The sequence below is a fragment of the Thunnus maccoyii genome, chromosome 19 (genome assembly GCF_910596095.1).
Source record: "Thunnus maccoyii chromosome 19, fThuMac1.1, whole genome shotgun sequence".
Classification (NCBI taxonomy): Eukaryota; Metazoa; Chordata; class Actinopteri; order Scombriformes; family Scombridae; genus Thunnus; species Thunnus maccoyii.
Genome location: NC_056551.1, coordinates 5,766,292 through 5,782,996, shown reverse-complemented (window position 1 = coordinate 5,782,996; position 16,705 = coordinate 5,766,292). Strand labels below are relative to the sequence as shown.

The following is a 16,705-nucleotide window of genomic DNA, read 5'->3' as shown; positions in this document are numbered from 1 at the left end:
GAGTTCTGACATTTTCAACTCCTGCGCACTCCTTTCCCACCCACACATGTGCACACTCACAGAGAAAGCCAGGGAGCTGGCGAGGAGAGAGAAAGAGAGAGTGTGGGCGAATTTAGGTACAGTAGTTGGTTTTAATGTGAGCTGCAGAATGCGTCAATTTTACTTTTTCTTTTTTTTTTTTTTTTTTCCTCCCCCTCTGCTTCTACACACCCGCCTCTCAGTCTGGACATGGCCATCAACTTGTTGCTGCTGTTAATTTATCCGTTTAAGATGGAAGACGTGTGAGCAAATGTGACAAACAGAGGTTGCTGAATAATGTGATAGCTGTCTTTGTTTTTTTAGCTGCATGATGCAGGTTTTATATAAATGCTGATGTCATGGTACAGCTTGAACACCTCACGGTTCGCTGGAGGTACTGATACACTTCTCAAATTCAATACGGGCCAGGGGATTAAATCTGACACCAAAGCCAAACAAAGAGAAAAAAATAACCAGGCATCTTCTAAAATGATGTGTTTTCATTCGGCGGTCAGAAGCCAAATTTATCTTCTTTCAAACATACAGCCGTCATCAGCTCTCAACTGTGTGTTATGCTGTATTGAATCAAAGTTAAAGCTCCCACATGGACTCACACATGAACTGTCTTCTGTGTTTCGTAGTGTCTAAATTAGCGTTTTCCGCCAGTCCGTCACGTCTGTGGCTCTGAGGAATTCACCTCGCTTCCTTCAATTAGTGATCCTCAAAGCGACAGATACAATTCTTCTTCTGCAGCAGACTGAAAAATAAACCCCAAATGTACCTGTAGGCTGAACTGTACAATGATGTTCTCTGCTCTGAATGCTGTTTGATTTTCTCTCTTTATTTTCATGGCCGTTCTCTGTACTGTTTATGGTCAATATGTTGCTGTATGTAGACTGAAGTGTCTTCGTATAATATAAAAAGCCTTGTAAAAACTCAACTCTTCATCAGTGCTCCGTCTCTTCTTGTGTTGCACGCAGGGGAACTTGGTGGCCATCAAACACGTCAACAAGAAGAGGATAGAGCTGACCAGACAAGTTTTACTGGAACTCAAACATGTGAGTGGTCATTAAATATTGTTAAGTTTTACTCTTTTGAAGGGTTGATTTTAGTTTTGTCTTAATCAGGTCAGCTCAATTTTATTTATATAGACCATGATAAATCACAGAGGGCGTTACAATCTGTACAACACACAACCCTCTATCCTTAGATTGAGATTTTGAAAGGGGAAAAAAGGAGGAACTCTTGTGTTTGAAGAGTTCTTGTTGTCAGTTTTTTCAGTGTAGTGTAGTATATTTAGCACTCTGTGAAAAAGCACTAAATTGTCTGCAGTTAGTCCAAAGTGCAGCTGCAAGGTTTTTATCTGGAACTATACACTCTGCTCTAAAGAGAGTTTCAGTCTTTCAGCTCAACATGTTGAAAGTTTAAAAGTTCCAAAAACCGACTGTATGCTCAGCACCAAATGGCAGACAGACACTGTCAGCAACTGGCTGGTGAAGAGTGGAACATTTAGGAGTTTAGTGAAGACCAAATCCGAGCAAAAAGGAGAGTGAATATTTACATTCATCAGGTGGACATAGACGCAACTCCAAATGAATGCTAGTGTTGCTACACATTTGCTGGATGTTTAAATAAGCAGGCGTTCGCTAACAAGTTTGGCACATTAGGTTTTATACGTTGATAATATGTCAGAGTTGTGTTTTCAGCTTGCTTCTGTTGCCCCCAAGTGGCCAAATCAGTTAATGCAGGTTTAAGGAATACAATGTCTTTGGTCCACAACAAGAAATCTCTGTGTATGTGTGTATATTCCTGGTTTCCAGAGGATGAATCCTGATGTTTTGACCATTCTATCTTTCTTGTAGTGCCACAGTTAGGTTGAAATTTCTGCTTGAACAAAAGAAATATCAACAATTAACAGGAGGATTGCAATTAAATTTGTTTGAACTCATTCATGCTCCCAAGAAGTCTAACCCTTATGCTTTAAATGATCTCATGACCTTTCCTCTAGTAGCACCCTCTGGGCAAAATTTAGCTTCACTAAGGCTCTAAAGATAGTAAAATACTTTGTTGTTCCATCCAACACTTTTGTAATTTGGGGTGTAGTGAATGTTTCAGTCTCTGGAAGCTGCTCCCAGTTCTACACTTAGTCTTTTTTCTTCAGAGGAGAAGTCCAAAATTCAAGCATCCGCCCATGAACTCCATCTGAGAAACCGTTGTCTTTGTGCTTTTAGTGGCCTTGGGTGGTGAATTGTAAACAAACCTGCATCTCAATGAGTTGTATTCATCAAATTCTTTATTCACTCACTGAAGTAAAACAACCGTGAACTGACATTATTATACTTGTTCCCACTGCAGGTGAAAGACCTTCATACAAAGTTCAACCACTCCTCTCGCTTTAAACCGTTAAACATTTCAGGATCACTTATACTCATTCTGACTTTTGGGTTGTAAAATTTGAAGAGTTGCCTTTCAAATGAAGGGATGAAGAACAGTAATCTTTATATTTTGGCTACATTATTTTGTGCGTCAAAATGATGATGCCTGGTTAGAGGTCAAAAGACAAGTTTCTGAAAGGCAGAACAAACTCACTATTTTGGCATTTAAAAAAGAACATCAGTAGGACAGTAAACGCTTTATTTTTTTCATTTTTGGACCTGTTTGCAGGAAATGGGAGCTGACTCCTTGTTAGTATGATGGAAGGGGGGATGTTACCAGCATCTCTGCGAGTCGTTGCTTCCAGCGAAGAGTTAACATCCTTAAACGGCCTCTTCAACATCAACGACAGCAGCTGTTGATGAAAAGGTCCCTTTTGGCTGCGAAATATTTACGAGAGAGCGATAAGGAAGCTGAGGGAGAAAAAATCTGCACAATTTATGCGGTTTGGTGATGGAAACGCAGTGTGGCACAGGGAAACCCATAATTCGGAAATTACACTGGTGCTCATGAACAAGATGGATGCTCGTGGGGAAGATTTTTGGCCATTTCTTCACTTTCGACATCTCTTAGTCTCCGTCTCTCTTTACTCAAATTCTTTCTGTCTCAGCTCTGTATGTGAGTTGCAGCCAGTTGGAGAAGAGCAGTTTGGGCTTCCTGGATGCCTCTGTGGCCTCTCGGTCAGTCAGCAGGCACACATGGGAGAGAGGCTGCTGTCTGAGCTGGCAGCTTCTCAGACGCCCCGGGGGCCTGATCGGCTGTCAAACCTCAGCTCATGAAAAAGGCAACCAGATGGGGGGAAGAAACTGGCCTGCCAGTGGAAACTTAACCACTTGTCTCCCAGCACTCTCTTCCTCCTCCCCCTCGTAGTCCTCCACCCCCCCACCCCCCTCCACCTCACCAGTGTGCAGCAGGGGAAATTATATAGGCCAAAGGGTAGGCTAACATCTTCCGAGCCGTGAAACAGGAGCGACTCACTCCCTGCTTTTGGTTGTGAGAGCGGCTGTCACTCACTACGCTCAAAGAAGAAAAGTACACTGTTGAAATTATGAACACCTTTTTTGAAGTTTCATGCCAGCTGGAGAAAGATTTTGTTTTTCAGCGCTGCTTCTGTCAGCACTCGTACAGGTCAGAATAAAGCCACGACGAAGACGTCCGTGTAATGTACGCTTGTTTCTATAAAAGAAAACGACTGGGCTTTCTCACACTTTCTCATAAAAACAATCTGCCAGAAAATGTTCTCCACTTTGCCTCTTAATCGCTTAACCTCAAACATTTTTGTTTTCATACTTCTTTATTATTCAAAGTGATTCATGGTTTGGAAGACATCTTGTATCGTAAAACCAGTGTGTGATTAGTGATTATTTTCCATGTCGAGCAGTTTTACACGTTCCGCTTGCTCCACTCTGGTATTCCTGCTCGTACATCCTCTCAACACCTCAACATTTCTTTTTTTTTTTTTTTCACCCGCCGTCGCTCCTCAGCACACTGGCTCATTCATAACCTCCAAGGGCAATTTATGCACATGCACATGTGTCAACTGGGTGCCCTGAGCAGGAATGCGTCTCAACACGTAGAAAAAGACACCGTGCCAACTAGCCGACTGCAAATAGACTATTTTGATGAACTGCTGGCAGCGTTATTCTCAAAACTTTGTATATAAATGAACCGTCAGTCCTCTCTGCCCCGTCCTCTGTTTCCATGGGGTTTGGGAATGTGATGTTTGGAAAGAGTTACACTCACAGTTGCAGTGTGTTTGTGTGGTTATTTTCAGATGAGAGACGTCCAGTTCAACCATCTAACCAGGTTCATCGGGGCCTGCATCGACCCTCCCAACATCTGCATTGTAACAGAATACTGTCCCAGAGGCAGCCTGCAGGTAATGTCTCTCGCTCCATCTCCTTTTACTTTTATACATTCCCTACTCTGTTCTTAGAAGAGGGTGATGATAAATGACTTCATACCAGTGTCAAACCGTGAAAATTCTGCTACTTAAAGCCCCTATTCACTCAAAAATGTGTTTTGCTCATTGTTAATTCACTTGGATGTTTGGCCTTCACTGTGCAGAATGATGTATGTGCAGAGTTCACATTCATCTGTTGATGGGAAAGAGATTCTCTATTCGTAGAAGCATGGTTTCCTGACATCAAAAACACTGAGAATGAACGAAGAATATTTGCATAATCATAGATTGTATTTCTCAATGAGTGGGAAGGGACGTAAGTAATTGTAAGATTTTTTTAAATAAGGTAACTGAACTTTTTTTTGTGGAATAAAACATCAAACATATATATCAAAAAAAGATGTTTCTTTTCACCAAATTCTACTGGAATCTGTTTACAGGTTTTTGAATTATATCTGCAAACAGACTGAAAACATAACATAACCTCATAACTTAAATAATGACTTCATGTAATGTTTTATACCAGAAGTGATTGTGAGAATATTTGTATGAAAGTATGATTTATCGATTTGGAAAAAAAACCTCTGAAGTTGCTGAGTGATTCATATAATAATACATGAAAAGTGCGAGTAGGGGAGATTTATTGGATTTGATCTTTTGGCAGAGAGCTACAACTGATAGACTTTTTTGGTTGCAGTACTGTAAGAGTGAAAAGTTTTTGCACAGACAACCTCATCTAACTGCGATTCCTGGCTCGTACTGAGCTCTACAGCGCCGACTGAAATCACCTTATTTAGTCTGAAATAATCTTACAATACGCAGAGAGCAAGCCTTTGTAGTTTGCCATATTTTTGTTTTGTCAATCTTTGTGATTTGTCTTTTTTATTCCAATAAGAAATACATGATGCCATAAGTGAACTTGTTCTTGGCCTGTACTCACATGTTCGTGCCACTAGCTTCTTAAAATGGACAAGCTGGGAAACAATGTGTAACTCAGCCATGGACGTTATTACTCATGCTCATAGATAAGAATTTCTGTGTAAAAAACAAATAACTGCATCTAATGTGATATGGTTGGAACAAAGCAGGACCCAGATTACAATAACTGGCCGGGTCATGTTAACATCCTGCAGGGCGACATGTGTGACCCTGAGGATGAAAAAGAGTATATGGTATCTGGCCTGAAGGTGGTTCTGTATTGAGTCCCAAAATAAACCTTTGGACTGTCTTATCTTGGCTGCTCTTGGAAGTTAAAAAAATAAACCAAGAAACCAGATTTGTCTCTGAAAGTTTTATGCTCAATTTTTGATTTGTTTTGCTCTTGTGCTGTCCAGGACATTTTGGAGAATGAGAGCATCAACCTGGACTGGATGTTCCGCTACTCGCTGATTAATGACATAGTGAAGGTACGTGGCGGTCAGACTGACAGGACTGTAAACAAAACTCCAATAGTCCGAAAGTCAGGACAGAAGCATCGATTTATTTGATGGTTGCCCATAAATGTTGACAAAAAGGTCACTTTTCAATGTTAAATAAGATGCTTTGCGTGCCTTACCCACAACAAATGCCCCAGGTTGCCATGGTTTCACATGGACAGTTTGTGAAAGAGTGAGTGAGGTGGAGAGAGCGAGCAAGAAAGACCATCATGCACAAAAAATGTATTTTTGGCACAGCGCAATGTATGAAACTACAGTACATATTGCCATTATGTCGTGTAAAGAAGGACAGAAACGTCATCATAAAATTTGCTAAAATATCCTTCCAGCTTCGTCAAATCTAATCATGGATTTACTTTCGGAGATTATTTTTAATTCATCCAAACAAAGAGGCTTTTTGTCAGGAGATCTCTCTCTCTTGGATGAATTCGATATTGAACTACTTGCATGACAAAGCGCTCCAGCTAAATTGCTCCACACAGATAGCAGCGTTCTGCAGAGAAGAGGGGCTGGTGAAGCTTTGAGGGATGTTTGACTCACCGTTTCCACAGAATATTGAACATGAGTACACTCAGTACCCGCCGTCCCCTTCCCTGAGGACTTAACAATAATGTCACAGAAATTCCCCTGTGACTGTGGCATTCTTGAAACATGGCCTTTTTTCAAATCCTTCAGCATACGTCTACTTGTCAAACTGTATTATTTCCATATGCCTGCATTTTTGTGCGCTCACATGTATGATTTGCTGTAGAGGAAAAAAAAAAAAAGCACCCCTTAATGCTTGACTTAACGCTCCTCTCCACCAGGGAATGAACTATCTCCACAACAGCTACTTTGGCTGCCATGGAAATCTGAAGTCATCTAATTGCGTGGTGGACAGTCGATTTGTTTTGAAAATCACGGATTATGGCTTGGCCAGCTTCCGCTCGTCCTGCGAAAATGATGACTCGCACGCTCTCTATGCAAGTAAGTGGAGTTCATGCAAATCAGCAACTGTTGCTGTTAAGACATTTTCAGAGTTTCTGACTCTGCCTCATTTTTCAGAGAAGCTTTGGACAGCTCCCGAGCTGCTCATATACGATCGCCATCCCCCTCAAGGGACTCAGAAGGGTGATGTGTACAGTTTTGGCATCATACTGCAGGAAATAGCCCTGAGGAACGGACCTTTCTATGTGGAAGGCATGGACCTCAGCCCCAAAGGTAAAAACAACTTTCTTTTACCTACTTCAGGGAGGTCAGCTGACCACTGTGTTATTAACTGCATGCAGCATGTAAACATGTAAAACATGAGCACAAAAGAAAATCACATCAAACAGATAAATCAATATTGACTGAGTTGTGTTAGGTCTCTAGTTCACAAGCAAAACCATTTTCTGTAAAGCAGCTAACTTTACAAAGTGTCGTTATAGGAAAATATTGGGAGAAATATTTCTGAAGAAATCAGTTTCCTTTGACAAGGACAGACAGAAAGACAGAAAGTTCACATAATAGGAACTTCATTCATTGGCTTCACTGGCATTTAAAAGTGGACCTTGGTAAGGTCAGTCTATTATATCATGGCCCTGTAGCCATGTACACAAACAAAGAACACATGTTGACCAGATGTCAAAGGCAGGTGGAGTCACAAAACCAACACTTTTCATAGAATACACAAAAATACGATTGTTCCCTAAGAAACAACACAAACAAAATACAGACAAGGGAAATGAATAAGTCAAATAAACAGTAAAATGTAAAAAGTCAGCATGTCAGTGTGTGTTTTTGTTTGTTTTTTTGTTTTTTTTTAACAATTTCACTCTTGTAAGGCCTTGTGACCTGCTCTGTTAAAGGTGCTATACTAAATAAACTTTACTTACTTACTTAAAGCAGTTACTGTATGTTAGTTTAAGATGCTGCAGGCATTTTCAAAATTTCTTTTCATATATGGTTTTGAAAAACAGTGTTTTTGTTTTTTTAACTTATCCTTTATTTAGGCAGGAAGGTGCCAATGAGATACTTTTCTTCTAAGAGGTCCTGGTGAAAATAGCTGGGTTAAAAAACATTTATATACAACAAGACAGATATGAGCCCACAGCATCAACAGCTACAGAATAACACAGTCCACCTCAACAGCAACAGGTTTCCTGAGAGTTCGATTGTAAAAGCAGAAGGTCATGCTTTGAATAAAAACAATGACATTTAAAGACTATAGAAATCAAAGAGCATAGAGAGAGAACACTTTTACAAAGCTGATCGTAAAAACCCTGTTGCCATTAAGAATGTTGTTTTTGACGGATTCTACAAAACTCCACATTATGTTCATTGTTCCAACGTTTTAAAAAAAGACTTCTTTCTAAAATATGTGTTCATGGTATGTATGGTATCTGTTATGGTCAGATCATGGTTACGGTTAAACCAGATGGCCCTCCTGGGTGATCTCTAAATATATTTTAGTTTGCAGTAGCTTTCTCACACTGAAAACCTTATTGTTATCTTCTGGAGCTTTCATTTAAATAAAGACTTTAAAAAAAATAAATAAATCTGAGCTTAATCACCGCTGACCCTCTGGCTCCTCAGCTTCCTGCACACATGTTGGCCATTGTGGTTTGACCAGTTTCTTCACCAGCACGACAGCAGGAAAAACTTCTAAAGCAATTCAGGATCAGAGGTTCAACTTTTTCTCGTCCAAAGTGGATGTGGTGCTTCCTCCATATGATGACTTTCATTAGACCTTTATTAACAGTCACGCTCGATGCGGATTGTACAAGTGGCTGATAGTTATCCATTAACAGGCTGAGAGCAATGAAAGCCTGCACCTGTTCTCTAGTGTCTGGATGTGTTCAAACCTGCACTGCTTTCAAATAACAGCCGAGTCTTCTGATTACTTTTATGGAGGTTTCATGATGATACTAATAACAGAAGGAAGAGGAAGTGGAGGAATCCATTTAGGAAGGATGTCTCCTATAAACGTATAAAATGATAGGATTATTGAATCAAAGAGGTGAAATCAGTAACAACAAAGAGTTGATCTACACTGCTGAATATATTGAGGCTTATTCAGCTGAAATAGCACAAGACATGTAAGAAATACAAGACTATTAAAACAATCAATATCAACTAAAAACACTTTTATGTGTAGTTTAGTAGTCACTGATGATTCCAGATGTGGGCTGCTATGACAAATACCATCTTGGAAAGCAGCATGGAAATTCCCCGATGTATCAGTTGTTGTATTCACTATTATTCATCATCATCATTTCTTGTTATTCTTATATTTATTGAGTCTTTATGACTCATGTTGTCTTTAATATATTCTCACAAAGGTAGGTAAAGGAAACAAGCACTTCTTTTTTCAAATATTTTGCTGAAATTTTAGAAATTAGCTTAAAACTTGTGCAGCAATTGAATGAAAACAATAACTGCAGTCGCTGACTGAATTACTCATGCATCAGTGGCGAACATTATCAGTGTATAAATATTAATATAACAGCCTCCTCATCCAGACACACACACACACACACACACTACATTTCCCACTGTGCATCACACTCTCTGTCCTCTTCCCCGCAGAGATCGTGCAGAAGGTGAGGAACGGTCAGAAGCCGTACTTTCGGCCGACGACGGACAGCAGATGTCACTCGGAGGAGCTGACCATCCTGATGGAGGGCTGCTGGGCCGAAGACCCTGCAGAGAGGCCCGACTTCGGCCACATCAAGATCTACATGGCTAAACTTAACAAGTGAGAAACTCACTTTCACTTCCTTTCGTTTCCCCAGCCTGACAACGCTCACCTTAATTCCAAAAAAAATCTGATACAGATATCCCAAAACCTGGAACGACAAAACCAAACCTATCTGCTTGGCTAGATACCACTCTTTTACAACTTGGGTGAACTGACTCTTTAAATTACAGAATTAAATTATACCAAAACACTAGGAGCTGGAAGCACTTTTGATTAATTTAACATATTCAACACCTCCGTCCTCTTTTTTCAAGGGGTGATAATTGGACAAATTGAAATCGACCGAGGCTGTTTTTCCCCAGACTATCCGTGTCTTCCCTGCCAAGCTCAACAAGTGAACACCGTGTTGGAAACTCACTGTCTGTCTGACTGCTGTGAGACTCATGTGTTTAAGTGATTCAAAAAGAGAAACAGTAAAAAGGATCATGTCCTGGAAATCACGGAGACAATTTTAGATAAAAGGCTGTTTGTAATTCCTGACAGGCAGCTCTTGACAGGAAGTGTTCTTTGCTGCCTTTCCATCTCAGCATGTGTGTGTGTGTGTGAGTGTGTGCGTGTGTTTGAGAAAGGGGAGTGTATGAGTCTATGTTTCTGGTATTGTTTTCAATGATCCCATGAATCATTCATACGCATATTTTGGTTTTAAGTTGTCTGTCGACGCCAGAAAAGAGGCACGCATGTTTTCCCTCGAGTAGGGCAGCTCTGTCAGGAAGAGTTACTGTATGAAGCATCCCCTTCTGATACAAAGTGACACACACGCACACTCACGCACACACGCACGCACACACACACACACACACACATAAAAAAAGGCTCATGGAAATACACAATTCATAGCACATTCTTGGGTTTGAACTCTAGGTTGATGGAAGCTGTTTGGGAAAGTGTATAATACAAGTATATATGTACAGATAGAATTCATTCTGTAGGAACATGACATGGAGATAATACTCTCATTTTGTATAGAAAGCAGTAGAAAAGTACTGAAAAACCCGGAAGAAATACTTTACTTACTTACTACATCACTCCAGTGAAAGTATAAGGAGAAAAAAGTAAAATAATTCATTCTCAAAGTTTCCAGTCAATGTGTTGCAGAGCAGAAATGAACATGACATGAACTTTTGATTCATTGTACTGTATTTTTTTCATTTATTTCACCCTGCGCTTGTAACTTATGGTGGCTTGAACTAAATTCTCACAAAAAGAAAAGATTCAAGTTCAGCTGGACACGGTGGCGGGTTTCCATCATTACAAAAGCATGTTAGGTGGTTAATCATTGTTCAGACCCACAGAACTGAACTTTAAATTCTAGTCAAGATCCCAAAGGTTAAAAAAAAACCAAATATGGTGCCAAAAAATTAGGAAATGTGGAGAAAACTGTGCATAAAGACAACTGGAATATGTCAGTTTGATGTAACAATGCAGCCATTATAAACATTAGGTTTGAATATTTACTTCAGCTTCAGCTGAAAATGGAAGAAGCGTAAACATGTGTAAATATGTAAGTGTGATATTGTCAGACAGTAGGATGTGAGTATTAAAGGGGATATTTGAGGGTAAAATCAAGGTTCAGGAGGTTAAGCACACTGGCTGACTCAATGCAGTTTCTGGCTGCCAGAGGTTGAAGTGTTGTGCTTGCTGGCTGCGGTCAGTGTTCCTGTGCTGTGAGTTGTGACATGGAGATCAAAACATGGGTCATGGTTCATTACTCTGAATGGCAACTTGGAGCTTTCTGCTTCTAAATGTCGTGTTCTAGCTTAGCTTAAGATGGAAATAAACTTGTGTGTCAAAGTGTACAAGTGGTCCTGCTGTAGCTGCCTCCGGCGAAGGAAGTGATTTACAGCTCAGCGTCAAATATCACCTGTCGATACCATGGCAACGCTAAACGGATGTGTCATACATGATCGGGCTGAATTGTGCTTTATTTATATACCACGCAGTTATTGTGTTTGCATTCATTCATTCACTTTGTGAGATAGAATGATGATGGGAATGTGTACCTAGTCTCGCTACTGAATAGGAGACAACTGCTGTGCAATCAACAGCCTGAGTAACCACGCTCATCTTCTTTCATCCACTGTAGTAGAGTGGCGAGCAGCAGGCTTCCAGTGGATGGCTTTGTTACATGTGTTTTACTGAAAAGAATATATTATTGAGCTGTCTTTCATCTTACCTGATGTTGTCATCAACAACCTTCATCTGCTTCTCTCTATGTGTGGAGGTTACATAGCTATGCTGTTGCCTGTACACGTGTACAAATCCAGCTTTGGCTATGTATGATGACGGATTGTTCAGGTAGAAAAACACAGCTAATGCATCAGTCTGTCTTTGACTGACACGTTTGATTTAGTTATTCAATATTATTATCATTCATTCTTATTCTAAAGGTGAACTCAGTGTTGATTGCTAAGTATCTTAAAGAAGAGCGTAGTAGAATTTTGTTTAACATAGTGGCCTCATCTATGTTCTAAAGAAAGACACGTAGCTGGAACGCTAACTCACTTTAGCTGTTGAGGCTTTGGCTTCTAGCTTTTGGAACAGCAAAGACTCTACTGGTCCAAAATTGCCAGACAGAGTTATTGTCCCTAAATATGAATAAACAGTATAAATATTTTTGTATCACTAAACAGTGCAGGATAATCCAGTCTGAGCCATTCCTTTATGAAAACAAGTCAAAATGTTGTGCATCATATTTTTATAAATGTGTTGTACTACAGACAAAACAGTCACTGCAAATGTATTAAAGGGCAATTATAATTATCAAACGTCCATATTAATCATTCAAGTCAAAAATGCCAAACATTTCCAAGTTCTAGTTCCTATTGTTATTCTTTTCTTTGTCTTTTTTTTTCTGGCATTAAACTGCAAATCATTTGTTTTTTCAGTGTTAGTTGGACAAAATAAGCAATCTGGTATTGCAATTAGGAAATTGTGATCATTTTTCATTATTTTCTGACATTTTATAAACAAAACATTTAACTGATTAATCAAGAAAATAACTGGTAGATGAATTGATTGAATGAAGATGATCATTAGTTGGAGCTCTAATCAGTATTACAGTAAAAGGTATTAATGGAGACCAGTGACTACTCAGTCTCAGTGTCCATTTTATTTAAACTATATGATAAGTGGTCAGAAGAAACGTAAAGGACACATGATTTGTAGTTAACTAAGTCGATCAAAAGCAATGATTCTTTAAAGATAGGATCAGCGTGACAGCTTTATGAAAGTACAACCATACATTTGTTGATTTGGTGGAGTAGCAGTCTTAAAACAGGTGGTTTGGAAGCGTATCTATAAACAGATCTGTGTGTTTGGTGTGTTTTTCCTCTCAGTGTGACCTCTCCTCTGTTTGCTCTGTAAGTCACTGCAGGACAAGCCCGGTGATGTATAGCTTTCCATTTGGAGTGGCTCGGAGTAGAGAGGGTCTGTATGATTGATATCCGCAGAAGCACTCAAGGATGCTCTTGACAGCGAGCATGCAAAGTCCCTTCTCGTGTGTATGAAGCCCTTCACCACAGAGACCTGCACGTTAATGCACTGTTTGCCGGTTATTTTCATTAGGTAAATGTATGTTGTTGACATGACGTGATGGATGGGCTGTTATTTTTGGTGTGTGTGTATGTGTGTGTGTGTGTGTGTGTGTATGAGCTTGGGCTTGAAGGGCGCGGTAACAAGAGGGGTGTTCAGCAGTAAACGGTTCGGTTTAACCCGCACAGAGAGCTGACACTTCACTCGCCGTGAATAGCTGACCTCTCACCGTGCAACTCTCTCACTGTTTGCGTTCACTGCTCACAGTATACTGCAAAAACTGCTCACTTTACATTGTGTTCTGCATTGAAATCTTCCCTTTTTTTTTACATGGTATCACTATTTTTTCTTTCATTCTTAACTAAAAACTGGTTATGTCAGGCCCATCAGTCCATATATGAGGAATACGTAACTTCTCGAAGCATGTTTATCCACTTTGTAAACGAGAACTCAGAGGGCACGTACCTCTGCCAAGACCGCACAGTCAAGTAGAAAATGTTTTAAATTCTCAATCTGCATCTGGACCCAGATCTGCATTAAAATACATGGTGATAGACAAACATGCTGACTGGCCCATGGTGGTCACGATTTCCCGAAAATATGTAAATCCTGCCTGGGAAAATTAGAGCTTTGTCCAGGAGACTCAGACTCATGAGGTCAGAGTTATTTAAATTTATTTAAATTCATCAAGTAGCTGTAGCATCACCTCTAGAGGGAAATGCAATCAAATTTTGCACAGTCAGTCAGATTTCATTCATTTAATTGCAGATTAATTGAGTCAGTCATTCTCTACTTTCTGCGCTTCTGTGTCTCCTGGAAAGAACTTTGTATTTTGGAGCAAACTACAAGGAAAATAGGGTTTAAACTGTGAGACAGTCGTTTGAGTGTAGCTTTTTTTTCTTAACAGAAGTGGTACATTTACACACAAGTAAACAATCATTTATCATTTACTTGGGTGTAAATGGGAAGTTGGTTGTGAATGAAGATATCTGAACATCCGACAAGCAGTTCTGACAGAGTATACCGACCCCTTTATCTCATTATGTAGCTAAACAGCAGTTTGATTAATTAATGTTTTTTATTGGTCCAGTGAGAGAATCACATTTTGAACACATAACCTTGCACATTCACAAGACCAGTGGCTGACCTCTCTCATGGTCGCTGCTGCTGACCTCAGTGGCCGTTGTGTTTACACTGGAAAAAGATGGAGTGGTAAATGCTCGCTGTCTGAAAGCACCTAAATGAGTTAAAACAGAAAGTGCTTCTGCTGTCTGTCAAGCCTACAGTCCACTAAATTTCAGTGAAACTGGTCAAGCTTCTATGATATCCTTCTGTCAACACATAAACGAACGGGGATGTTTTTTCCCCACTTTCTCTCGGAGGAATAAGGTTTTTTAGACAGGATACAGGGTTAAATCACTTACTGAAATGATGATTTTTTTGAGTGTTATCTCTTTCCCATCAGGCTCACCATAGAGACAGTTATTACTGTTATTATTGTATCAGTTTGGATGAATGGTGGGAAAATATGGATGTCAGTGATGTGCAGTGCAGTAAACCATGCGTGCCCTGTGTGATTGCATTCAGTGCGTTGATACTCATAACTGTCTTTCATGTCTCCCTCTGATGTTTTGTACTTTAAACTTAAACAACATGTGGGTGTGTGTAGGATCCGTGACCCAGAAGAAACATGGCAGAATGCCAGACATTGATGCTTTTAACCGTCATGGTGGTGTGGATGACTCGCGTTCACGCTCCGGTACAAGCGATCGCGTGTACATGCATGTGTGTGCGTGCGTAAGAATATGAATTTAGAAAATCACCTGAGACAAACACATTATACAACATTGTGTATTATATAATTATAAAACATATGTGAAACGCTACCATCGCAGCAGTAGGGATGAAAATAGACCTTTCACAGAATGTTTGGAGGGACTGTTTTTTTTCTCCATGTTGGAAGACAACAACAGCTGCTGTGCGTTCACAAACAAATGTCTCAAAATCACAGTGAAACAGACATATGCATTTCTGGTGTTTTACCTGTTTTCTGCACAGACTGAGTTTCTTGTTTTTTAAGTGGTTGCCAATGGACACAGGTGGCCATGTTGGAGGAGGAAAAGCTATTCAAATACTCTGAATAATTTGAATTTTTCCACAGCTATTTAACAATGATAACATTTATTTATACAGCACTTATCAAAACCAAAGATTACAAAGTGATTTACAAGGACAAAATGAAAAAGAAACAAACACAACCAACCACATGCAGATTAATACATTTTCAGAATCAACATAAAAGTAAAAATAAACCTCTGAAGCCACTGCAGAGATTATGTACAGCTGTATTTATCAAACAGCAAAAAGTGCTTAGTGCTCCTCACTAAACTGTTTAAGTCTGTCATTCCTTGTTTTTCTTTGTGCTGTTTCCATCAGCTGGACACCAACTGCTACTGATGTTTTCTTCAGTAGTTAAAATTTGTTGAGACAAAACATTTTTTCTGGGGTTCCACATGGGTCAATCCTTGGGCTTGGTCTCTTTTAACATCAACATAAAATACAAACACTAGTTTTTACCTTTCGAAGTTCTTACTCTTTTCTTTATATGTGTTCCTTTTTTGCTACATTTTGCTTAAAATACAATTTAAATCTGAATAAACTGAAATTTGTAAAATATGGATAGTTTGTCCCTCATATCTGATTCACAAAGCCTTTATAATTTACATGATGAACACATGTGAGTGCTGATAACAAATAACTTAAAGATAAATTCCGATTTATTCCGACCTGGATGTTATTTTTGTCATCGTGTAATCATTTCTATCAGTTTAGATAACTCTTTTTACTTAATGCACCAAACAGACAGTGAAAGAAAAACGAGCAGTCAGACGTTCACACAGGTTGTAAACAGTTTATCCAGATTATCTAAACCACTTTATTTGGAGGAAAACAAACTGTTTCTTGCCAAGTCAGACTTTATTTCATTGATGTTGTCCTGGTCCCAGGTCTTGGTCCATAAATGAACTTGGTGACTACAGTGTTTCCTTTAAATACTAATAAACAACTGTGGTGGCAAATAAATGAACTTTTAGAAAACGAAAAAGCGTTCAAAGGTTAAGTTGTCTTTAATGTTTAAAACTGCACACTGTCCCAATCAATAAATCAAATCAAATCAAAATCTTTATTGAATTGACGAAGGAACAAAGACCTGAGTTATTCTGCGCAGAGCAATTAACATTGTCAGGCAATACAGTGTCATTTATACTTTAGAGATGAACACGTCTCCTGATGCTTTTTACAAATCTCATTGGTCTTTCCTTATTTATCTCAGTAACTCACCTAAAATATCACTATCTACAATAATATTAAAGAGCAGCTTATTACTTTGTCTGTTTGTGCTTGGCAGGCTATTGATTTTGTCTGGTGGCGGGCCGTCCTGTCCCTAGAGAGGATCAAAGTCTCTTCTATTTTTACCAGAGCAGATGCACTACTTAATTTAAGTGTAAAAGAAATATATGAACACATTCCTAATACACTAAGTTACACTATGAATTTTCCACCATACTACTGTAACTAAAGTTTCAGGTACCAGTATGATTATACCTGACTGGGGATTTGTGTGGATATTCCCTAATTCTACTCTGTGTGTGTGTGTGTTTGTGT

At 39.3% G+C, this 16,705-nt stretch overlaps 1 protein-coding gene across 1 annotated transcript in view; it reads left to right on the top strand.

The window, feature by feature from the left end:
• LOC121885326 (atrial natriuretic peptide receptor 2) overlaps positions 1 to 16,705 on the top strand; it is a 63,352-nt gene that overhangs the window by 38,926 nt on the left and 7,721 nt on the right. Inside the window, exons 10-15 of the mRNA XM_042394686.1 lie at positions 999 to 1,076; positions 4,226 to 4,330; positions 5,689 to 5,760; positions 6,597 to 6,756; positions 6,835 to 6,990; positions 9,340 to 9,508. Of these exons, the coding sequence (XP_042250620.1) occupies positions 999 to 1,076; positions 4,226 to 4,330; positions 5,689 to 5,760; positions 6,597 to 6,756; positions 6,835 to 6,990; positions 9,340 to 9,508 (740 nt within the window). The remainder of the gene's footprint in view (positions 1 to 998; positions 1,077 to 4,225; positions 4,331 to 5,688; positions 5,761 to 6,596; positions 6,757 to 6,834; positions 6,991 to 9,339; positions 9,509 to 16,705) is intronic.